Here is a 25,154-nt window from a genome sequence, read left to right on the forward strand (position 1 = left end):
GTTAGACAAGCTGCATGCAGTGAAAATGTTTACTTCAATTGAGGAATGGAGAACCAAGAGGTCACAGTTATACAAGGGGTAGACCACTAAGAGCTGAAGAGTAATTTCTTCACTTGAAAGGAATACCTTTGGAATTCTTCACCTTTTAATGTCCATGGAAACTCAACCATTGTGTTTATTCAGAATGAAGATTGAAATATTTCTGGATTGTAAGGGAATTAAGGATTATGGGGATAATGCTGGTAAATGGAACTGATGTGGGAAAACTGGTGTTATGAGCCCAGAGAACCCCAAAAAACCAGTAGCAATAGATATTCACTAAGACAAATGGTTACTTAAACAAAAGTTGCTTTTAATTATCTTTAAACATGAAAACAGAATCACATTTTAACTTATCACGATTGACTTGACTAACCTAACTTAACCCCCTTTTAATTCTAAGTGCACGTGTATGCAATGTGTGGTAAGTTTAGAAAAAATCTTTGATTCACAGTCCAATCTCACTTCTCATTCCTCCAATTTCACTGGTTGCAGGCAATTCTTATACGTGCAGAATTTAACATTTTATAAAGTTCACCAGGCTTTGGTTGTTGAAATGTAAATGGTTACCATTCAGGAAGGTTCTTGTCAGTTTTCAGAGAGATATTTGTTGTTCCAGGACATCCACAACTGATTCCTTTTTAATCAACCACTTCAGTGTCTTGATGAAACCTGCCCCCTCAGGGTTCTCCAGTTGATAATCTCTTTCTTTCACGTGATCAGAGTTCGTTTTTGTTTCTCTTATTCCAAGTGAAACATTAGACAGCAGGTCCTCTCCTCTTGCATGAACCACAAGGGCTTTGTCCAGGCAGAACTAAGCACTCACAACTTGTCTTCCAAATGGGGGTTTCCACAAGCTTGACCTGTTCCAGTCCCAGCTGCTGTTACTGACTGTAACACTGTAGAAGCAATCTCTGTCTCTGAATGAAAGCCTGTTTGACTCTCTCTGCTTGCAAAACCACATGACCCCCTTAGAACAGCAAGTTCCCCTCCAGACTGTCTGCGGCTCTGACAAGCTCTTTCATCTGTTGCCTTTTTGTAAACAACAACCCGACATGTCTAGCATGAGCAGAGCTCCAGTATTTTAAATAAGATCTGTTATGAAGTGTTTGTATGTGACCTACACTAACAAACCCCCCCAAAAAAGCTAAAGCAATGTTGGAGTGGCTTTAACGACTCGATACCTTACTCTTGTGCCCATTTCTTTAGTTTTATAATTGTCTTTGACAAAATAATAAGCACATTGGCTCTCAAATTTTTTCCAAGAGAATGTATTGAATCAGGTTGCTGCTTAGTAAAGACCTCTGTTATTACAGAATCACAAACAGAAATGTGTTGTTATTTTATTCTTCAACTTTGAAAGTATGGAAGGAGTTTTAAATGGAGAAAATTCACAAAAAACATCACTTTGAATTTTTGCTTGGTGAACTAAATCAGTAATCATCAGTCTTCAGGGATGGATTTTATTTGCACAATTATGCTATAAAATATACCACAGATTATCTAGTGAAGTTATTAAATGGACAAACATTGCCATTGTTTGATGTCGTGCAATTTTAAGTCATTTGGATGGACCCCTAAACAGTTAAAAACAAAGTACTGGAAATACCCAGCAGACAGGGAACATCTAAGGCAGGGGTGTCAAACTCAAATTCACGGAGGGCCAAAATTAAAAACTTGGACTAAGTTGAGGGCCGAACTAAATATTTATTGAAAATTTTGAACAACATCTGCATGTTTTCTCTTCTTTCAACATATGTAATGTTAAACTTTAGGATATAACTTTAGGAGGATAATGTTACAGGTCAGGAGTAGGTAGCTCAAGTTCACCCTTTGCTTGACCTGAGGGAAACATATTTGGTCCCTGTGGAGATGTAGTCAGCATTCACAGGCCTGCATCAGGACTCAGCATTTCCTGCTCACTCCTCAGGCTCTAGGCCTCTATTCACCCTCGGCCCACCATCCCTCTACCTGACCAGTCCTTTACCCAACCTCTACTCACCCCTCACTCCACTCGCTCCATCCTATACACACCCCTCTACTGCCTCTCCCCTCAACCTGTTCCTCTCTCTACCCGTCTATCACCCTCTAATCACCCTCCCCTACTCGCCCTGTCCCTCCCCTTTTACCTCTTCCCTATCCACCCCTCCTTCTATTCATCCCTCCCTCTAACTTCCCCTGCCCATTACTCCTCACCTACACCCTCTGCCCACCCCTGCTTACCCACCCACTCAGGCCTAGCGCGCTGCCAATCAGCCTTTGTGGACAGCCACCATCTCTCTCTTCACGTGCAGGGCCGAACTAGCCGTCCCTGGGGTCCGCGCGGGTGCAAGCACTGAAGGCCGTGGCGACCGGGAGAAGTGCGCTCGCGCTGTGGAAGGGCCGTTCGGTGCCAGTCGCGCGGGGCTCGCGCTGCCCAGGGGCCGTGCGCAGCCTGCCATGCCTGTGCGCCGACAGGAAATCACAGGCGCTCGCCCATCCGCCGCACCGCTCGACAGGTGGGAGAAGTGATTGGTTGTGCGGGGAGCCTTCCAACTGGCTTGCCGGCTGATGACATCGACAGACTTCTCGTGCTACAATTTCTCGTGTTACAATGGGGAAGGATGTACAATGAAGGGGGAGGATGGTGGGGGTGACATTACAAAAAAACAGCATCGGCTCTCGCTGCATGGCGGGCCACCTCTAATACATTTTTGAAATGATCTTGCGGGCCAAATATAATTATATCGGGCCAGAGTTTGACATGTGTGATCTAAGGAGATTGAAAGAGTTAACATTTCAGGTATGTAATGATTCATCAGAAATGTTAGTTCTGTTACACTATCCACAAATTTTGCCTGAACTTCTGCATAGTTCCAATATTTTCTGTTTTCCATTCAAAGTTCCAGCATCTGCAGTTTTCCTTTATTTTCATGTTCCTGTACACATCATCTCCATTCAATGCATACAAGAAAATAGTAACAAAAGCAGCAAGTATTAGAGACTGTATTAATTGAATGTACTGTCATGTTTTATGGGTAATTATTTCATTTTTTTTCTGCTTATTTGTGATCAAATTTACATACTAACACCTTGGTGGCAATGAAATAGTTTTGTTTCCTCCCAAAAAAAGATTGCCAGTAATGCAATGTTTACTGACAACTTATAGAACCATAGAACACTCTTTTTTTTCTTTGGCTTGGCTTCGCGGACGAAGATTTATGGAGGGGGTAAAAAGTCCACGTCAGCTGCAGGCTCGTTTGTGGCTCACAAGTCCGATGCGGGACAGGCAGACACAATTGCAGCGGTTGCAAGGGAAAATTGGTTGGTTGGCACAGAAAAAGGCCCTTCAGTCCTTCTAGTCTGTGCTAAACCACTTTTTTTTTGCCTAGTCTTACTGACCTGCACCCAGTTCATAGCCCTCCATAACTCTCCCATCCACGTACCTGTCCAAATTCTTCTTAAATGTTAAGACTGAGCCCGCATTCACCACCTCAGGCAGCAGCTCATTCCACCACACTCTGAAAAAGTTCCCCTTCATGTTCCCCATAAACTTTTATTCCCTTTCAGTCTTAACCCATGACCTCTGGTTTGCATTTCACCTACCCTCAGTGGAAAAAGCCTATCTATATTTACTCTGTCTATACCCCTCATAATTTTAAATACCTCTATTAAATCTTCCCTCATTCTTCTATGCTCCAGGGAATGAAGTCCTAACCTGTTTGACCTTTCCTTGCAACTCATTCTTTCTTTCTATCTTATTGATATCTTTTCTGTAGTTACGCAACACTCCAAATTTGGCCTCACAAATGTCTTGTACAACTGTACCATAATATCCTAACTCTTATACTCAATACTTTGATTTATGAAGTCCAATATGCAAAAAGCTCTCTTAACAATTCTATCCACCTGCGACACCACTTTCAGGGAATTATATAACTGTATACCCAGGTGTCTCAGTTCTACCATTCACCATGTATGCCCTTTCTTGGTTTGTCCTTCCAAAATGCAGCACCTTAAACTTGTATCCACTAAATTCCATCTGCCATTTTTTTTAGCCCATTTTTACAGCTGGTCCAGATCCCTCTGGTTTGAAAACCTTCTTTGCTGTCCACAATGCCAGCAATCTTGGTGTCATCTGCAAACTTGCTGATCCAAGTTACCACATTATCATCCAGATCTTTGATATAGATGACAAACAACAATGGGCCCAGCACTGATCCAAGGCGCACCAGTAAGTCGCAGGGCTCCACTTTGAAAATCAATCATCCACCATTACTCTCTGGCTTCTCCCATCCTGTCAATGTTGAATCCAGTTACTACTTCACCATGATTACCTAGTGTCTGAACCTCCTTGAATAATCTCCCATGTGGACCTTGTCAAAGGCCTTAGTAAAGTCCATGTAGACAACATCCTCAGCCTTTCCTTTGTCAATGTTCCTGGTAACCTCCTTGTAAAACTTTACAAGATTGTTTAAACATGACCTACCACGTACAAAGCCATATTGACTATCCCTAATCTGTTTCTGGCTATCCATATAATTGTATATCCAATCTCTTTGAACATATTCCAATAATTTATCTACTACTGACGTCAGGTTCTCCGGCCTATAATATTCAGAGTTAGAGCCAGGGCTTCAACTGTCCAAATAAGGAATCACCCTCTTAAAAGATTGTTACATACAATATTATGAAACGTTTTATCTTTTATTACTGTAGAACACTAATGGTTAATACAGAAATTATACTTTACCCTGCACTCACCAAGTCTTCAATCTAAGGCCTTGGTCAGGTTATAAAGGAGATGAATCACAATCAGTAGCCACTTGAAGGATGGTGCGGTTAAAGAAACATGATTGCAGCTTTAATGGCCCAGGTTCAAATCTGCCATTGTCTGTAAGGAGTTGGTATGTGGCACATTTCAGGTAGGATTCTATCACCTCTTCCTATTTCGACTTAATAAAGTGCCCTAACCCAATCCATTAACTTGCTATTTCTATCCATAGAGGCTGCATGTCCTGCTGAGTCCTCCAGCTTCTCCTTGTTTGCTCAAGGTTCAAACACCTTCAATTCTTGTGTTTCTGTGGCCCTGAAGCAGGGCCTTTACACAATTACATCCCTCCCCTCATTGCTAATGGTCCATTCAATTCAGGCCATTGACCCAGTTGTCCATGCAGTTTCTAATGAAGTCTCATATCATTGCCTCATCAAATCCCCTGACCTCAGGCACCACCCTCAGTTTAGAATTACTCTCCCTCTTGCTTCGTGACAGCTCCACCAGATCTCAGCTTAGTCCAGGGTCCTTCACTTTTAGCTCCTAAAATGTTCAAAGCGGTAAGAGGATACTTACAGACAATTAAGTTTTCCTCTGCTGTTCACAATTGCAACAATGCCTTTAAAGTTAAGGATAAGTGTATTGGGTATAAATTTTAAAACTAATACAAATTTGAGTGTTACCTTTAAATAGAGGTCGTCTTTATGTTGGATATTGACCTCATTCATAACTACTTCACCAGATATCTGATACAATGTGAGCTAATCAGAGTGTAATTCCACCCCCCCCCCCCATTTTAAAACTTCAGTTAGAGAAATCCTTTAAACTCTGGCCATAGAATAGGCTTTATACCCCTTAAAATCTCACACAGTCTGAATTAATGGTTTTGAGTCAAACATTTTATACGAGAATCAAAATTATATTCTAGAAATCCTCATTTGTTTCCAGATCAATAATGAAGACAGAAACTCACATTTTTAGTGAAATTTTATTACAAAACTCCATAAAAACATAAATATTTTTCTCACAGCTGGGTGAAAAACTTTTACAGTATTTCTGCACAGAAGTTTAAAGTAACCACGGTATTTCAACAATTCTGATTATTTAAACTGTGCATTCCTTTTTTTCCTCAAGGCAAAAAATATCAACAAATTTGCAAGAAAATTGTAAATAAATTAGAACTTTTGCTTTACAAATTCTACTAAGGTTGCATTTGAAAGCACCATTATTAATTTAGTGGTACCATGAAGCTCACCAATAATAGCATGAAAGTACTATAATGAATGATACTTTAAAAAGAATGACACAGATTAAAGTCGGTCTCTGGATCTCCCTCAATTATGGCACACAATTAGCTGTAGTGCACTGAGTGGAACTTCATTTTTGATAACAATGACCACCAGTTCTAAAATGACCTATCAGTTTTACAAATAAATAAAATACCTTCAAATTCCTGCCATGCACTGAAGTCATCATTGTCTCCTCTCTCAAAATAATCCATTGGTATCTGCCTCTGCAGATTTAAATGTACATTTTGAGAGCATGACTTAATAATTAACAGCCACATGCTCTTACAGAGCTTTAAAAAAATATAGCACCATTGAATTTCTACTTCAAACCAGTGGGTATAGGGCTCACTACAATGGCAATTATAGCTACAGTAGTTTTAGTTGAGCACAGTGCGTTTTCATTAATGGTCATCAATTGATCAAAATGAGGTAAAATAAATAAGCTGGGAAAATTCACTTCACCTATCTCTTCGACCCCACTGCACCCTTCCAACCCACCCAGTTCTCTGCCTTCATTTACAAAGGATGTTAACTGCCTCCTGGTTTTTGGTCTTTGTTCAGTTTATTACACATGGCCACATTTTATAGGTCAATGAAGACTCATTTTGAATAAGTGTTGGAAGGTGATATCTTCCATTGTTGTCATTAAAGTCTTTGAAATTGTAGAATTATTTATTGCTCACTGTTACCTAGGAGTCTAAGGATCCAATATGGACAGAGCTGCAATGGTTACATTGATGTGGTGGTGGTGGTGGTTTTTAAAAAAAGACTTTTTACCACATTTGTTGTTGAGTAGAAAGATGCCAGGTTTCACGTGCAAGTTGAAGTCTTCATAGTCTTTACTACTTCTGTCATCAGATGCAACACAAATTCAAATCTGCAGCTTGTTCATATGAAAATTCAAGTCAGTCATAGGTTCTTTTATATATTTGACTTGGAGCATGATTTGCAACATTGCTGGCCATAGAACTTGTGACTGCAAACACCGTGCTGGGGCACCAGGTAGCACCAGTTAAAATAATCCTTGCAAAAAACATCTTTGGCATATTAATGGGGGATTGGGAAGAGAGAAAGAAAACATAATATTTAATTAGTCACACACAAATTTGTAAATCCTACACCACTGAACAGATGTTGGGTTCTTCCCTTTCCTGAAATCTTTTGCAGGTTACTTTCAAGGGTCATTCAAGTTTTTTTTTTAAATTTCACTTGGAGAGCTCTATTAAGTGGGCGGTTTGCAGTAGACCAGTAAAAACTTTTTCCCCCAACCAAGGGTTCCCCACAACAAAATTCTGCTGAATAAATATAAAAATCACTTTTCAGGATAAGGGGGACATTTTGGTTTGTGGGCTGCTTTGGAGGTTGGCGAGGTGATAAATGGCAGAGAACTGCGCAGAAGCAGACAAGATGTTATCAGAGCATCAGATGGTGTTGTGGCCATGACTTTGATCAGGAGTTGGATGGAGAAGGGGGTGAGAGTTTGGAATTGTCACAATCTGCCGTGGAGCATTGTCAGGATACAAATCAGCTGAGTGGAGCTGAAGGGAGAACTAGTTGATGTGCATTCCCTATTCCAGACTCCTTAGCCCATTACACAGTCAATGCTACCATTAAGTTGTGATGGACCTGCCCTTGAGCACTGTGAAGGCCTTATTTTGTAGTAGTTGTCCACACCACCACAGGTACCTGAGCATTACTACTTTCGTATAATATAAATCCATCTTCCTCCCTTGTGGATCACTTAGGAAAAAAAAATGGAAAGTCTGGGCATTTCTTTCTGCATGACAGCAAGAAATTTATTAGACATCTAGACTTGCATGCTGGGACTTACTTCAAAAATGCATATTTGTCAGAATAACTAATTTTCAACCAAACAATATTTTAGACAACGCCCATCTGATTATGAGAGAGGGACAAGGGGCTGATACTGCATTTAGGAAGGAACACAAGACCATTATTGAACTTGGGATTAATAACCAACCAAGTAAATTATAACTGTCATTCTCAATGAGGACCCAGGGACACGGCATATTTAAGTTAAAGCCTTGTTTTCTTTTCACCTAATGAAACATAAATTTTTTTTAATGTAGTTGTTCTGTAAGAAGTATGGAAGTAACCAGAGCTTGACTGCTTATCAGGGAAGGGGTCTCATAAATTTTGAGAAGAGCTCTAAGGGGACCATAGTAAAAAAAAAAGGTTGAGAATGGCTGATTTATAAAAATGTTAAACCAATAGACAAATGACTTGGTGACTTTCAGAAATAATGGACGAACCTGTGCAGGTTCCATTGTCGTCAACTATCTGGAATTATGACATCACTTAACCAATGATTATGCTCTCTGTAATTATATTATGCTTTTGTAATAAGATGCTTTAAATCATATAAGATTTTGCAAACATAAAATTGTATCTTAATTTCCAGATGAAACAGATCTTAAAGAACTAAGTTTAAAAAAAATGCTGGAGGAACTCAACAGGTCAGACAACATCCATGGTCAGTCAATGTTTGGACCTGGACCCTTGTCCAAAGAAAAAAGACAGTGATATTACATATGTAAAGGGAGAAATAACCTCAGAGAGGGGCCAAGAGACGACAGGGTTTAGGACGGAAGGCATGAGAGGTGGGGGCGACAGATCTAAGTTTAAAAAAAAATCAGTACAACGGTTTCTGTGTGTACTTACCTTTCTTTTCAGGTACAGGGCAGAAATTGGTGTTGCAAGCTTCGGTAGTGGTTGGTTTTAGATGCAGAAGGCAGCCTGAGGCGGGCCTGCCATACGCAAGACAGTGTACTGCACGGGCTCTTACCCCTCCCCCACAGCTAACTGAGCACTAGAAAGCAACAGTTAAAAACAGACTGTCACTCCATGGTTTCTTCTAAGAAAAAATACAATAAATTGACGGCACTTTATTAAGGACATTAAAAGACTGCAGATGTTGAAAAGAGGGTATTTCAAAATTTTCTGGGAATCAAATTATGTGCCTAGGATACACTGGAAAGTGATGGATATTCATATCCAGATCATCAACAATCTGTTCTTTGGACAAAATCAAACAAATAGACATTGACATAATTGAAACCAGAGTTAACCTTACATGGACTATTCCCAACAAACTAAATTATTCTTAGAAGAAATCAAAGCAGAAAATAGTGGAAACACTCAGTAGGTCAGCAGAATCTGAAGAAAGACATACAGAGTTAATATTTCCGCTCGCAAACCCTTTGTCAGAAAAAAGATAGAACAAGTTAGTTTTAGGTTGATCAGTGAGAAAAGTTTGCAGGTAAGGACAAAATCAAAAGAGCATAAAGGCTGTGAAAAGCTTCCACTTACAATCCAGTGTACTGAATACATTTCTACCTTGGAGAAGCCAATGCAGATTGGATGACCATTCTGCAGAACACATGTGCAATTCATGGACAACCTTAGGCTTCCTGGTTCTATCACATTAACTCTCCATCTTACTGGCACAGAAACCTGTGATGCAGCTGTTCCCTCATATACAGGAGACCCAACGGTGAGTTTTTCCGGAGTTTACTTCCTTTCACTAATGCCTTGTGTTCCGCAGTAATATTAGCATAGAAAAATTAAACTAGAACCTTCTGATCAATAATTCTGTGTGTTGTCATTTGTAGTATCCTGGTAGTCAGAGACTAAATGGAATGGAATATCCAAATTGGATGGGAACTTATTTTATCTGCCAGGTTTTATTCTGACAAAATCTCTACTGTACAAAATGAAACTTGCTGTCTGATTCTATGCTTCCAAGATTAAGCTTTAGAGTCAGATTGCAATTCAAAAACATGCATTTTAACTCTGGTACTTGGAAGCAAATCATGATCAAACATCTGGGTAGTTTCTCACAAAGCATTTTTTTTAAAGAAGAATATAACATGGTAAAAGGACCTTTCGACCCTCGAGCCTGTATTGCCCAATTACACCCAATTGACCTACAAAGGGCAGGAGGAAACTAGAGCCTCAGGGGAAAACCCACGCAGATATGGGAAATCGTATAAACTCCTTACAGACAGCACGGGATTCGAACCCCAGCCCTGATGCTGACGCTGTAACAGCATTACGCTAATTGCTACAAAAGTGATATATTTATCCGCAAAGAACTACTCTTTGCAGACGATGCCGCTTTAGTTGCCCATTCAGAGCCAGCTCTTCAGCGCTTGACGTCCTGCTTTGCGGAAACTGCCAAAATGTTTGGCCTGGAAGTCAGCCTGAAGAAAACTGAGGTCCTCCATCAGCCAGCTCCCCACCATGATTACCAGCCCCCCCACATCTCCATCGGGCACACAAAACTCAAAACGGTCAACCAGTTTACCTATCTTGGCTGCACCATTTCATCAGATGCAAGGATCGACAATGAGATAGACAACAGACTCGCCAAGGCAAATAGCGCCTTTGGAAGACTACACAAAAGAGTCTGGAAAAACAACCAACTGAAAAACCTCACAAAGATAAGCGTATACAGAGCCGTTGTCATACCCACACTCCTGTTCGGCTCCGAATCATGGGTCCTCTACCGGCACCACCTACGGCTCCTAGAACGCTTCCACCAGCGTTGTCTCCGCTCCATCCTCAACATCCATTGGAGCGCTTACATCCCTAACGTCGAAGTACTCGAGATGGCAGAGGTCGACAGCATCGAGTCCACGCTGCTGAAGATCCAGCTGCGCTGGGTGGATCACGTCTCCAGAATGGAGGACCATCGCCTTCCCAAGATAGTGTTATATGGCGAGCTCTCCACTGGCCACCGTGACAGAGGTGCACCAAAGAAAAGGTACAAGGACTGCCTAAAGAAATCTCTTGGTGCCTGCCACATTGACCACCGCCAGTGGGCTGATATCGCCTCAAACCGTGCATCTTGGCGCCTCACAGTTTGGCGGGCAGCAACCTCCTTTGAAGAAGACCGCAGAGCCTACCTCACTGACAAAAGGCAGAGGAGGAAAAACCCAACACCCAACCCCAACCCACCAATTTTCCCCTGCTACCGCTGCAATCGTGTCTGCCTGTCCCGCATCGGACTTGTCAGCCACAAACGAGCCTGCAGCTGACGTGGACTTTTTACCCCCTCCATAAATCTTCGTCCGCGAAGCCAAGCCAAAGAAGATATATTTATCCATAAGGGTTGAATTGTCTCTGTGGACTCCATGCCCCAGATTCCCGATTTGCTCTTTCTAATTGTAAAGCTCTTTGATGGAAGCGCTAAATTGAAAAATGGCCATGGCAAGTTGCTGTTCAGATATTAGTAAACTAATTTTAGCTGGTGTAAATCTATCCAATCTCAAATGAGTGAAGACACAGCAATAAATCCCCAACATTAATAAATGGGTGAGTCAATGCTGTAACTAATATTAGAACTCAGTAATCACTTAACTCAGTAAAAACTTTGTTTCAGTTTAAAATATTACTGTCTTCAGTATGTTCTTTTGCTGGCATCAGGTGAGAGAGGCACTCACCAATCCCTCTGCTGTCCTTCTTGCTGGTGGAGTAACTCACTGATTCCTGCAAGGTCCTTGCTGGTGGAGTAACTCACTGATCCCTGCAAGGTCCTTGCTGGTGGAGTAACTCACTGATCCCTGCAAGGTCCTTGCTGGTGGAGTAACTCACTGATCCCTGCAAGGTCCTTGCTGGTGGAGTAACTCACTGATTCCTGCAAGGTCCTTGCTGGTGGAGTAACTCACTGATCCCTGCAAGGTCCTTGCTGGTGGAGTAACTCACTGATCCCTGCAAGGTCCTTGCTGGTGGAGTAACTCACTGATTCCTGCAAGGTCCTTGCTGGTGGAGTAACTCACTGATCCCTGCAAGGTCCTTGCTGGTGGAGTAACTCACTGATCCCTGCAAGGTCCTTGCTGGTGGAGTAACTCACTGATCCCTGCAAGGTCCTTGCTGGTGAGTTAAACTCTCCAATACCAGCACTGCTCCTTATGAACTTAACTCTCTGATCCTTGTACAATTATTGGGTGGGATTAACTCACCAATCACTGTACTTCTCATGCCCTTACTGATCAGAGTATTTGTACTTCCTGCTTGAACTAATGCACTTGCCCCTCACTGTGTGCTTCACATAGTTCCAGGATTAAAAATATATCAGCTCTTTGGTAATTTTGAGGGTTGTGGTTCCTTGCAATTTAGAAGTAGTACAGTAGTACAGTAACCTTTACGCTCATCTTCATTATATTTGCCCTTCCTCCCAGCCTTCATAATATTATGGAGGTTGCGGGCGCGGGGGTGGGGGGGGGAGAGGGAGGGTGTTGGAGGCTAATTGGGATATTAGAGCAGCACAGGCTTGGGGACAGGAAGGGCCTGTTGCCGTACTGTAAGTATGTATGAAAAATTTAAGTACGATTGCTGAGCAAAACTTATAGGAGTTCCTGTGTGGACTTACCTGGGACCAAGGTGAGGAATACCAGCTTGTCAGTGCATTGCTGAAAGTTGTTTCATTTGGTGGTGTGGGGCATGTTCGCAGAACACAGGGTTTCTCCAGCTCCAGATTAGGTCTCGGCAGGTGGTTGCATCTTTTATAAGCAAATTCTTTGTATTTTCCAGAAGTGTCTTTGTCTGCACACTTTAAGTGTCTCTTCTGAATTCCTTTGCCACAAGTTACAGAACACTAGAACATAAGAGGATAAAAGAGTAACCTGAGGAGGAATATATTTAAAACTCTGTATGATGGTACATTTATGAACTTTAGATAAAATCAGGTCTATGAAGCAGCCTCTGCACGAATGGACAGAGAAACCAGTCTCTGGCAGTGATGCTTCGCTGGTTGGATTTCAGGATTGGGGATGGAGGAAGAATAAATAATGTGTTTATGGGTATAGGTTTGGATGGTGTGTGTGTGTGTGTGTGTGTGTGAGGAGGGTGGATATCGTGGCGAGGCAGGCTGAGGTCTGACAGCAGAGTGGGTGTGGAGGTCACTACAGCATAGATGGAACACATGTGAGGGATAAAGATAAGTTGTTCATTCATTTGGAAGGTGTCCCGGTTGAATGATGAACTAGTGAGGCGTTGGGCACCAGAAATGCCAGAGATACATGGTCCATGCTCATCATTTCCCAGGAAATAATTTCATCCTACATACCTCTGAAGAAACTACAAGAAGCTGGAAGGTTCATGGCCAGAGGTCGCTAATGAAATCTCCAAGGTGGCACAAACTAATCACTGTCATATTATGCTCATTAAAAAATAATTTGCAATAAATGCTCCATTTAATCATTGCTAATTATCCTATGTTTGCAATTATTGCTTGATTCTTAAATAAATGTTGTCTTTTCAATTTGACCACTGTACCTCAGTCCACGTAGATATAAACCACTGCACCTCAGTCCACGTAGATATAAACCACTGCACCTCAGTCCACGTAGATATAAACCATTGCACCTCAGTCCACGTAGATGTAAACCACTGCACCTCAGTCCACGTAGATATAAACCACTGCACCTCAGTCCACGTAGATGTAAACCACTGCACCTCAGTCCACGTAGATATAAACCACTGCACCTCAGTCCACGTAGATATAAACCACTGCACCTCAGTTCACGTAGATATAAACCACTGCACCTCAGTCCACGTAGATATAAACCACTGCACCTCAGTCCACGTAGATATAAACCACTGTACCTCAGTCCACGTAGATATAAACCACTGCATTTTGCGATGCTTATGACAACGCTTCCGCAGGCAGGCTTCCTGGGTCTTGGGTTTTGGTTGTGCTTTGCAAGCACTGCCATGTAAAATCTGAGTGCCTCGAGTAGGATACGTGCTCTTACAAATAACACTCCTCTTCCTCCACCCTTTTCCACATGTTCGGGAACACTGGGGAGAAAGGAAAAAAGCAAAATAATTGCCTCTGTAATTAAAAAAAAATTAGACATTGATATGCACTACCGATGACTCCAAAGGCTAAGTGAGGAAAGGATAGGCTTTAATACATATTAGATTTTAGCTGGCCCAACTTCATGTGCTCGAATGAATGGAAGGGGGGGGGGTAGGGAGGTCGACCTTTAGACCAGGTCATAGGGGGAGGGGTTACAGGGGAATGAGTCATCAATGGGCAGGTCAGCCACTTATGCACAGAACAGTATATACATATCACCACAGACATACAGCACGGAAACAGGCCATTTCGGCCATTGAGTTCATGCCACCCAATTTTAACCCCATTAACCTACACCCCCAGTACTCTCTGCTTAGAGCTCTTAAATGCCTCCACTTTCAAAGAAGTCTGAGGAAATTCAGCATGTCTGCAAATCCTCTATCAACCTTCTGTAGGTTTACTGTGGGAAGTATGACTAACTGGTCACTTTGCAGCTTGCTTTGGTAATTCAAATGCCCAGGAGTGCTGGAGGCTACAGAAAATGACAAACAATCTGATGTCTCATCCAATGAAGGCCTGAAGACAGACAACATCGTAAAGGACCTTTATCACCCTGGTCATAACCTCTTTTCACTGCTACCTTTGGGCAGAAGCCTGAAGTCCAGCACCTCTAGGTTCAAGAACAGGTTTTATTGCACAGCTATCAGGTTCTTGAACCTTCCCTTATTACCCTGCTCTGAAACACCAAAAAATTGTGTCTGCAGTACTGAATTACCACTTTTTTTTCTTGCATTAACCATGACAGTGAATGTTAATATATGCAAGAGTAATTATGGATAGTCAACGTTGCTTTGTGCGTATTGCAGTTTTTGAGGAGGTTACCAGGAAAGTTGGTGAAGAAAAGGCCATGGATATTGCCTACATGGCGTTTGACTTTGTCCCATAAGGGAGGTTAGTCAGGAAGGTTCAGCCCCTCGGTGTTCATGGTGAGGTGGTAAATTGGATTAGACATTGGCGTTATGGGAAAAGCTAGAGTGATGATGGATGATTGCCCCTCTGACTGGAGGTCCATGACCTCAGGAATAGGTGGTGGTTCCATTGTTGTTTGTCATCTATATCAATGATCTGGAAGATAACCTAGTAAATGGTATCAGCAGATTTGCAGATGACACAAAGATTGGAGATGTAGTGGAAAGGGAGGAAGACTTTCAAATGCTTGCAGGAATATTGGGACCAGCTGAAAAAAAATGGTGCAGGTGCAATTTAATGCAGACAAATGAGAGCTATTGCTCTTTGGAATGACAACCCAAGGTAGGATGGAAGTTAAAACAGCAGGGCATTGAAGATCTAGGAATATAGATACCTAATTCCCTGAAAGTGGTGTCACAGGTAGATAGGGTTGTAAAGAGAACTTTTGGCACATTGCCTTCATAAATCAAAGAATAGAGTACAGGAGTTGGATGTTGCAGTGAAATTGTACGAGAGATTAATGAAGCCAACTTTGGAGTATTTTGTGCAGTTTTGATCGCCTAACTATAGGAAGGACATCAATAATATTTGAAAGCGTGCAGAGGCAATTTACAAGGATGTTGCTGGGACTTGAGGAACTGAGTTACAGGGAAAGGTTGGACAGGTTATGACTTTATTCCTTGGAGTGGAGTGTAGTTGAACCAGAGCAGATTTGATTGAAGTATACAAAAATGATCATGGGTATAGATAGAATAAATTCAAGCATGCTGGGTGAGGAAAAAATGAGAGGACGTGAGTTATGGGTAAAAGGGGAGAAGTTTAGGGGATCATTAGAGGAAACTTTTCCACACTGAAAGTGGTGGGACAGTGGACCGCGCTACCAGCTGAAGTGGTGTATTTAAGAAAAGTTTTGACTTGTTCATTGATGGGAGGGGTATGCACTGGTTGCAGGTCAGTGGCAAAACAAGAAGGGCTGAAGGCCTGTTTCTGTGCTGTAGTGTTCTATAGTTCTATCTATCTCTCCTTTATATTAATTATCTCTTTCCGTACAGGGTATGGGGTAATTTAATGTATAGTGTTGTAGTTAGTTTGCCTGTCAATTGTATTTATGGATTTGAAAATAAACTCATTATCATTGTTTAAGTTTTCTCACGTCAAGGGTAAGGAACAAAGGCTGAGGAGATGCTTCTCTAATAAGGTGCCATGGAACATGTCACACATGCTGCAGATATTTTTGCAACCACTGAGTGGAACATAACTGCCTATGGCTGCAAAAGATTTTACTGTCAATTTCTATTCCTTTGAACCTTTCCAGACAGGTGCAGGGGATGTCAGTAACATTTTTGAATTGCAGTGCACTGCTGTGATCAGAGAGTCACAGTGGTTTTTGAATCCGAGTCAGCAAGGAGAGTAGTGGTCACTCAGAGTACGTGGATTTGTGGTCAGTCTGGATGCTGCCTGAATCTCAAGGATCCAGCATCTGAATTTTTTTGTTTTTCTAAAGGATTTGTGAATCTCTGGCAGTGTGTCATATCAGTGAGGAATGAGTTTGTGATAGTTAATGTCAATGTTGACTCTTGGTCCTGTAAATGGAGATGGGTAGTTATGAAGATGTTTTAAAGGCAGTTGGTGGGAGATGCTATTGGAAGATGTATTCATTGACACCTGATTGTAGTGTTAAGAGAATATCATTTTGGAAGATCAATTGCCTCTTTCAGAATGACTCTGATGCTTTATATATGGCTCTCATTCTATCAGTACTTGATGGCTATGGTTGGAAAATGGACTAGTGTGAGGATCCAGAGAGATAGAAGACAGTTCTCATCTCCAGGCTATCGGAAGTGCCAGGCTAGGCACATTGCTTCAGAATGAAGAGGTGATGTGTGCATGCCATAAACATGATGTTGATTCGAGATTCCTTATTGTCATGTAATAGAACAGAACATGTAATATTACACAAAATTGCCTTCAGCTTGCGGTAAAGTTGAAGAGTCACAGTGCACTATACAGCAAGAGAGGAAGAGAAATAAAAGAGAATCCCTTCAGAGTCACCAAGTGTCTGTGGAATCACCTTCAGTGCTCCCGTAGCCTCTGCGGCCACACAGACACCGGTTCCATCCATCACCAGCCTGAACACAAGATCCAAACCTCTGCCATGATCAAGAAGCCTTCAGCACCTGAGGCCCTTCTTGCCCTCAGCACCCTCTTGAATCCCTGCTCCAATATCAGGTTCCCATGAGCCAGTCTCCAACAGCCCGCAGTTCATGCAGGCTCCCCGACCACGTCGCCCGAAGCCTGGGTGGGTCCCTCAGCTACTGAGCCCTTCACTGGTCTGCTGCTGTGGTTACTGTCCTGCAGGATCCTATAGCCACTGTTCTGCTGCCATGGTCACCATCCTGTAGGGTTGTCTCCTCTGGTGTTTCCCTCTCTACAGGGGTTTTTCTGCCTGTTCCTGATGCCTTGCACCAATCTGCTACTTTCTGAAGTCTGCAACTCCTTGTAGCTGCTGCCGAGCACAGGCACTGCCATCTTGGGCACAGACCTCCACAGGATTTTGCTTACAAACACTGTCAGCTCCTTTAATAGGCTGCTTAAAGCCTAAACAGCATTAGGACTGGGCAGTTGAATCTGTGTCTCTGCTCTCCTGGGTCCATACCAGTACGGCTGTAACAGCAGTTCTAGCAGCACCACCACTTTTTAACAATAGCAAGGAAATTCTTCCAATAGTCCACAACTACATGCTCAGGGAGGGGGTGGAAACTTGTCCTGTTGAAAGGGTCAAGGATATTATTCTGGGGATGTAAGCACAGTTGTGGAAAGCTAGCAATACTGGTGAATCTCAGTGATAATATTCTGCACTGAAATCAAGGGTAACATTTTGAAACCACTCCAAGCTTGGTTACCTCTCCAATGCTTCAGTCTGGAAAACGTGGCAGATGTGTGGTGCAGCCACTTGGAAATGCCTTGCAATGTGGATGTTGAGTCGATGTGAACTTGTTGTTCTCAAAAGAGAGGGCAACCCAGGATAATGTGTGTGCCTAAAGTTTTTTCATCTTTTTTTAGCATTTCTTCCTTCAAAGATGACTGCCATGAAAAACCCCAAGCCTGTGAATTTATTGTTCATGGGAGAGGTCTTGGGAGGTTGTAGTGTCTCTGAAGATTCTGTGGGAGTGGACTGTTCAATGATGGTCTTTACTTCTTGACCCATCCCGCATGGCCAGTCGCTGTCATGTCAACCTTTCCTATGATGAAGTGTTATGTGCTGAATCACCAAAGAGGTACCTATTCCTAACATATTTTAGCAGCTGAAGGTGGAAAAGCACTCCTGATTTATATAAGTTGACACGAGTTTGAATAACCTGCAGCAAGTTCTCAAACTGCTTGGTTAAGTCTCTGTAATCATCAGGGTGTGCCTTTTAAATAGTTAGAATAGTTCTAAGGAAGTATGATGCCTTGCATTACAGAGAGTGGTTCACTACTCTGAGCTCAAATTTACTTCAGTAAAGGAGGAAATATGCATTGTTACATCATCAGGGCTGCCTATGGCACCAGACAAACATCTGGCACACTTTAAAGAATAGTGCGTAGAAGTGTAACCTCAACCATCAGAATCTGTGCATTCAAAAACAGCACTCACTAATTCAATTGCTGTTACTCCCACCTCAGCCCACATTTTTCCAGATGAAATTCTTGCTCCCCTCCTTTTCTTTTCACCTCAATTCCCAAGATCTAAGGACTGCTTTGGAGTCCGCCAGCACTTACTTTCATTTTTTTGATGTTCCTGGAAGAGTGAGGTGTAGCAACTATATCTGTCCACCAACATTTTGATATTGCTGAGGATATGTCACTTTGTTTTGCAGGAAAGAGGGAAGTACACTACTGCCTACATTGCCATGTGTTTGGGTGATCAACCTGTCATTAAATGGCTGGCAGGGGTGTTAAACATGGAAACGTGGTTGATGTGAGATGCAGTAATGTCAGGTGGCAAATTTGATAGAGAGGGGTATTGAGGGATATACTTCATGGATTTGTCCCTAAGGCTGTTGGTGAGAGGTGAAATTGATGATGCCTCAGCCATTATCCCACGACTGCCAAATGACTCTCAGTATTGCCCTTGACTATGATCTTTTCTGACTGTCCCCACATTCACACACCTACCACTTTTGCCACTGACCCTTTATTATGTGTCTGGATCCCAGTCTTCCAAAACCTCTTAAAATGCTGCTCAGAACTTTGACTCATTTGCATTCAAATGTAGACCCACTAAATTATGGTATATACTGGCAAATTCCAGATCCAGTGCACTTCATATATGTTGAGCGTCAATCAGCTTTGACCTATTTAAACCTGGGTCCAGGGAATGATGCACCAGCAGGGATAGTCATGTTGGCTTTTTGTGTGGGAAATTGTGTCTCACAAATCCCATTTATTTATTTATTTTTTTAAAGAGATGACCAGGTACAGGTACTGCCTAGTAGGCTGGTCCATAAGGTCAGATCACATAGTATCCAGGGTGAGCTGGCCAACTGGATACAGAATTGGCTGAATGGTAGGAGACATAGTGTGGTAGTGGAGAGCTGTTACTGAGATTAGAGACCTCTGATAAGTGGTGTGCTGCGGAGGTCAGTGCTGGGTCCACTGATGTTTGTCACCTACTGTACATTGACTTGAATGACGATATCACTAGCATGAGTAAAACATGAAAGATTGCAGACAATGCGACTGAAGTGTAAGCATAATGGTGGAGAAACTCAGCAGCTCAAATACTATACTTTATATAGCAAAGATAAAGATACAAGGCTTGAGCCCTTCATCAAGATATCCACATTTTGTCATACTTTGATGAAAGGCTCAAGTGGTTGTATCTTTATCTCTGTTAAATAAAGAACCCTGTTTGACCTGCTGCGATTCTCTAGTAACGTCTTATTTTTAAATAGAACTAGTATGGTTGGTAAGTTAGCAGATGATACCAAAAGTGAAGGTGGTTATGTATGATCACAATAGGTTCTAGATGAAGTGGGAAAATGGGACAAGATATTTCAGATATCAATTGTGAAATGTTGCACTTCTGTAGAATAAACCAGGGCAAGACTTGCATCATGAATTGGAGGACCTTGGTGAGTGTTGTGGTACAAAGACTTGGTGGGGGGGTGGTGGGGGGATACAGGTGCATCTTCCATGAAAGTGGACACACAGTAGATAGGGTGGGGAAGTAAGCATCTGGCTTCATGAGACAGAACATAGAGTACAGGAGCAGGGACATCATATTACAACTGTACAAGATGCTGGTTAGACAATACTTGGGAGTATTACACACAGTTCTATAGCCCAGCTATCGAAAAGATGTCATGAAGTTGTAAATGGTGTAGAAAGGATTCACAAGAAAGTGCTGCGATGACTAGGCTTTAATTATAAGGAGGGGCCAGACACGGTGCAGTTGGGAAAATGCTTGAAGCTATCTTTAAAGAAGTAATAGCAAGGCATCTGGAGCGAAATGGATCCATCAGGCAGATGCGGCATGGATTCAGTAAGTGCAGGTTCTGTTTGAGGATATTAAGAGTACAGTAGAGGGGAGCAGATGGACGTTGTTTACCTGGATTTTCAGAAGGTGCTCGATAAGCTGCCGCTTAAATAACTACATAAGATATGGATGCATAGAGTAGGGGTAATGTTTTAGCATAGATATTGGATTGGTTAACCAATAGAATGCAGAGAGTTGGGATATAGGGGAGTTTTTTTTTGGTTGGCAATCAGTGGTGAGCTGGCTACTGCAGATGTTGGTGCTGGCCCCATAAATGTTAACAATATACTTTAATGATCTGGAAGAGGGGACAGAGTGTGGTGTATTAAGTTTGCTGATGACACAAAATTGAGTGGAAAAGCAAATTGTGCAAAGAATATGGAGAGTCTGGCAGATGAAGGTCAATCTTGATAAAAGTGAGGTTATCCACTTTGGAAAGAAAAATGGAAGATCAGATTATTATTATTTAAATGGCAAGTGATTGGAGCATGCTGCCATGTAGAAGGACTTAGGAGTGCTGTGTTGGGAGCTCAGATGCACAAGTGGCCAAGGTGAAAGGTCACGGTCGGGTGTCAGGAGCTGGGTGGCCCGTTGAGGCCAAAATGAGGAGGGGTTGATAGGGAAAGCATGCAAGTTTTGGGCCAATAAAAGGGGGGGGGGTATTACACAGGATCAACTATTACACGAGTATATACGGTAATGTGTGTAATGACAGGTGTTTACAAAGAAGCTATAGAGAAGGTGATCCTAGATCAAATTGCAAAAGTTATGATAAAGATATTTTGGCATACCTGTGGCTATTCATAACTTTTATTCTCATCACCAGTCACTTTTAATTTAACAGTGATAGGTTAAATTTTGGAGGTTGTCTGAAATGCACTGCATAAAATTCTGATGCTCATTTTATAACTTGTTTTGATACTTCACAAGACTGATACAATTTATTAAAGGACTATTGAACATATTATACGTTTAATTATCAAAACCTTGAATGTAATAGGATTCAGAAGATAGTTCAATTCACAATATCTAGAAGTAAATGACTCACACACATCCCTTAGGTTATTATTTGCATAATTTCATTTCATGTCTGCATTTACAATCAAATGGTAAAATCCTTTCATCCTGAACATAATCTGCTATTTGGAATGCTCTTCATCAGAACTGGCAATATTGGGTCTCTTCAAACCTGCAGCTTATTGTTGGTGAAACTATTCAGGTTTTTTTTATAGAAAGCACGTGATAGTGGTTAGTTATCTTGCTAAGAGCTTTGAAGTGTACCTCAGACCAGGATCCAACACTCCATGCAGGTGGACAATTACGAGTATTGCATGCTTGTTTTCGAATCGGCACTGGAAATGGGCATAACATCTGGTGCACATCTTCCAGCTTATTATAATCAACTCTTCGAGTGCAACGGACCTGTCTGTGCTGTTCACCTCTTCCACACGTTTGGCTGCATTCTCCCCAGTCACCAACAGCCCAGCTGTGGAAACATCAAAGCAGATCACAAGCATAAATTGGAGTGGAGGATTAAAACTGACAGTTATCAGAAACTTGGAATGCAAGGTCATGTCTGTTCTTATCATTATCTGATCCCAAACTAATGCCTCTTTTGAACAGAATAAAAGCACATCATGCAGAATAAACTTAGCAAACATCAATTCTGCATGGCTCTCTTCTACATTTTATACTCAACTTGCTGCAGTCCAATTCAGAGGTATCTCAGAGAATGAGAGGTATACTTTAATCAACTTGTATGTACTATTCTCTTGATAAAAAGTAATGAAAAATCCAAGCCTTGTTTTTTTGTAAAATTCAAAAGCCTGGAAGATTGCTCAGATATAGCAAGTATACTGGAGAGAAAAAAAAATCTTGCCTCTGTGGAACTTGAAAAATAAAGAGAACTGTAAATGAATCATATTTGATACTGTGAACAATTTGTATGAACAATGGTTTCATAGAGTATGCAGTTGTTAGCAGCAATTAATAATTTGTACAAGAATAATCTCACTCAATTCAGATTTACATGCAATATTCTATTTTCAAAATTCATTCAGTTGGAAAATATAGCTTTTAACCTTGTATACTGGAATGGAAACCAGGTGAGGATGTGGTGAAAAGTTCTTGACTCTTTTGCAACAGTACAGATGGATATGACAGATGGGATTCAATCCAAAAGAGTGGTCTTGCACTTTGGGAGGTCAAATGCAGGGGGAAAGGTAATACATCTAATGGCAGGACCCATTAATGCAGACTTATCAAATATAAGTGGGTTCTGCAAAAGATAAATTGGCAACAGGGCTGTTCACTGGGACTAGGAACGGGACTGCTGCCTTGTGATATTTTCTCTGACAGGAAAAGTGCTGATTTGCTCCCGATTTGGTGAATGCACACTGAATAAGAATTATGCCAGTCAGATCATTGGTCACTGTGGGTTGGGTATGCTGAGTAGACTATTGGCAATGTCATTGCTCATGGGGACACCAATACCCCTGAGTGTAAAGCCCTGCAAAAGGTAGTGGACACAGCCCAGCACATCACAGGTGATATCCTCCCCATTATCGAGAATATCTACAGAGAATGTTGCTGTTGGAGAGCAGCAGCAATCATCAAGGATGTACATCACCCAGAACACACTCTTTTCTCATTGCTACCATCAGGAAAAAGGTATAGGTGCCACAAGACTTGCACCATCAGGTTCAGGAACATCTGCTACCCCTCTCCCATCAGAGTCCTCAACAACAAACTCAATAAGGATTCTTATTCGTGAACTTTATTGATTTACTTTTTATTCTCTCTGTATTGCTCAGTCAGTTTGTTTACATTCATTATGTTTACAGTTCTTTATTTGTTTACATGTATATTCTGTGTAGTTTTTTTTGCACTACCAACAATGGTAACTCTGTCTCGCCGGACAAAAATGAAGGAATCTGTGTTGTATGTGATGTCATGCATGTACTCTTGACAATAAATCTGAAAAGCTAAATCGATGCCAAAGTTTAAAAAAAAACAGCTTCATATTGTGGATGCACAGTAGACTTGGCAGTTAATAGCAGGCAGACCACCATGTGCTAATAATATGGTTCCTCAGTGGCTTGGAAGATTATTGGCGATTGATTGATGGAGTATAATTAAACACAGGGAAGTAGTAATTGCCAAGTGTGAAAAGGCAATCTTAAATCTTTTCAGTACTGTGGCTAGGGTTGCGATTAGATTCTGAAGTGTGACATTGAGCCATATCAGCTCATGGTTAGTTGTATGACAAATAGAGGACGCTGACGAGGATGTTGCATGGGAGTTGGACCTAAAAGTGCTGAAATCAAGTTGTTCATTACTGTTAGAAACTATTGAGCATTGGAATCAAAGCATAACTGTTTTGGAGGCACTTGACACACATTTACTATGCTTATGGGGAAAAGCTGAACCCATACCTTGCTTGCAATTTTTCAACATTAATTTTAATGAATGGAAATTCACTGAATGAGGTTGTGAAATAGGTAAATTGTAAAAATCTCACTGCTACAAAGCATTGCAATAGAATCTGATATTTCATGGTCAGGGTCACAGTCCAGCTTTTGTTTTAGTTCTTGAGAATAGCTGAGCCCTAATTAATGGCACTTCCAACCAAGAGGTTTGACAAGGATAAAGAATAAAAAACAAAGCATTTTAAGGATTTAATATTTAAAGCAATGCAGGAACAGAAACCTACATGTATAAATGCACAGATCTCTGATCTTTGCATGGAAGGTTGAGCAAATAATTAGAAAAGCATTAAAGAACTTGGTCTTTATAGAAGACCATAAACAGAAGAGGCCATGTGAACCTGAATAAAATATTGTTCATTTGAAACTGGATTACTGCCACCAATTCTGATCATTACAATACAGGACATATTTCAAAAATCCTAGAAAAGAATCAGAAAAAAAAGTAAGGAACTGGTCCCAGGCTGAGAATTTCAGGTACCCGCTGAAGCTGAAACAATTCTTCAAGAGGTGGAGAAGACTGAGATGGCACATGATTAGTGTTTGAAATCATCAAGGATCTTGAAATGGGGGCAGGGGGAAGAGAAGGTGGGGGAACTCCATTGGTAGATGAGCTAAGAAATAAAGGACACTAATTTAGTACAAGAGACCGGCAAACCAGCCAGTTGTGGTCTTGATCTGGACTTCTGAAATGATGGGAGAAGCAATTTTAATTGTAATTAAAGAAATTGTTGAAAAGTATCTTGGGAAAAGAAAAAAAAAATCTGTGAGGCTAGGGCTTACGAGTTGTACAATAAAGCTGATTGCATTTGCAAAGGACTCTGCTAATTTGATGAGTTGAATAATCTTTCCCTGTGCTGCACAAATTGTGTGTATCCATTGTGAAGTTAGGATCGTTTAAAACTTGACATGACTGAAATTTTTTTTGGGGGGTGGACTTCTCATTTCAGCATTATCTGTAAAATAAAACTATATGGCTATTATTATGGCAATGAAATAAGCAGGTTTGTCATTGCGGATCAAATCTCATCATTCTTGTGAAGTGGGATGTGATATTTGGTGTCTTGTCTTCAAAAATAAGCAAACACTACGACCACCCAATTACAGCAAAATCCTCATATCTTTCATTACCTACAGATCTGCCTGAGCCCCCTCCACCCTCATGTCCACTAGATTCCCCTTGTCCTCACCTACCACTCTATTAGCCTCCGCATCCAGCATGTCATCCTCCACCATTTCTGCCACCTACTATGTGATCCCTCCACCCGACCCA

The 25,154-nt window shown here is 41.5% G+C and overlaps 1 protein-coding gene across 1 annotated transcript in view; it reads right to left on the reverse strand.

Annotated features, from left to right (window-relative positions):
* Positions 1-5,802: 5,802 nt before the first annotated feature.
* LOC138760465 (A disintegrin and metalloproteinase with thrombospondin motifs 16) overlaps positions 5,803-25,154 on the reverse strand; it is a 213,277-nt gene continuing 193,925 nt past the window's right edge. Inside the window, exons 19-23 of the mRNA XM_069931104.1 lie at positions 21,678-21,882; positions 13,711-13,905; positions 12,476-12,700; positions 8,764-8,911; positions 5,803-7,118 (exon numbers count right to left, since the gene is read on the reverse strand). Coding sequence (XP_069787205.1) covers positions 7,003-7,118; positions 8,764-8,911; positions 12,476-12,700; positions 13,711-13,905; positions 21,678-21,882 — 889 coding nt within the window. The 3' untranslated portion in view covers positions 5,803-7,002. The remainder of the gene's footprint in view (positions 7,119-8,763; positions 8,912-12,475; positions 12,701-13,710; positions 13,906-21,677; positions 21,883-25,154) is intronic.

This window comes from Narcine bancroftii, chromosome 1 (genome assembly GCF_036971445.1).
Source record: "Narcine bancroftii isolate sNarBan1 chromosome 1, sNarBan1.hap1, whole genome shotgun sequence".
NCBI lineage: Eukaryota > Metazoa > Chordata > Chondrichthyes > Torpediniformes > Narcinidae > Narcine > Narcine bancroftii.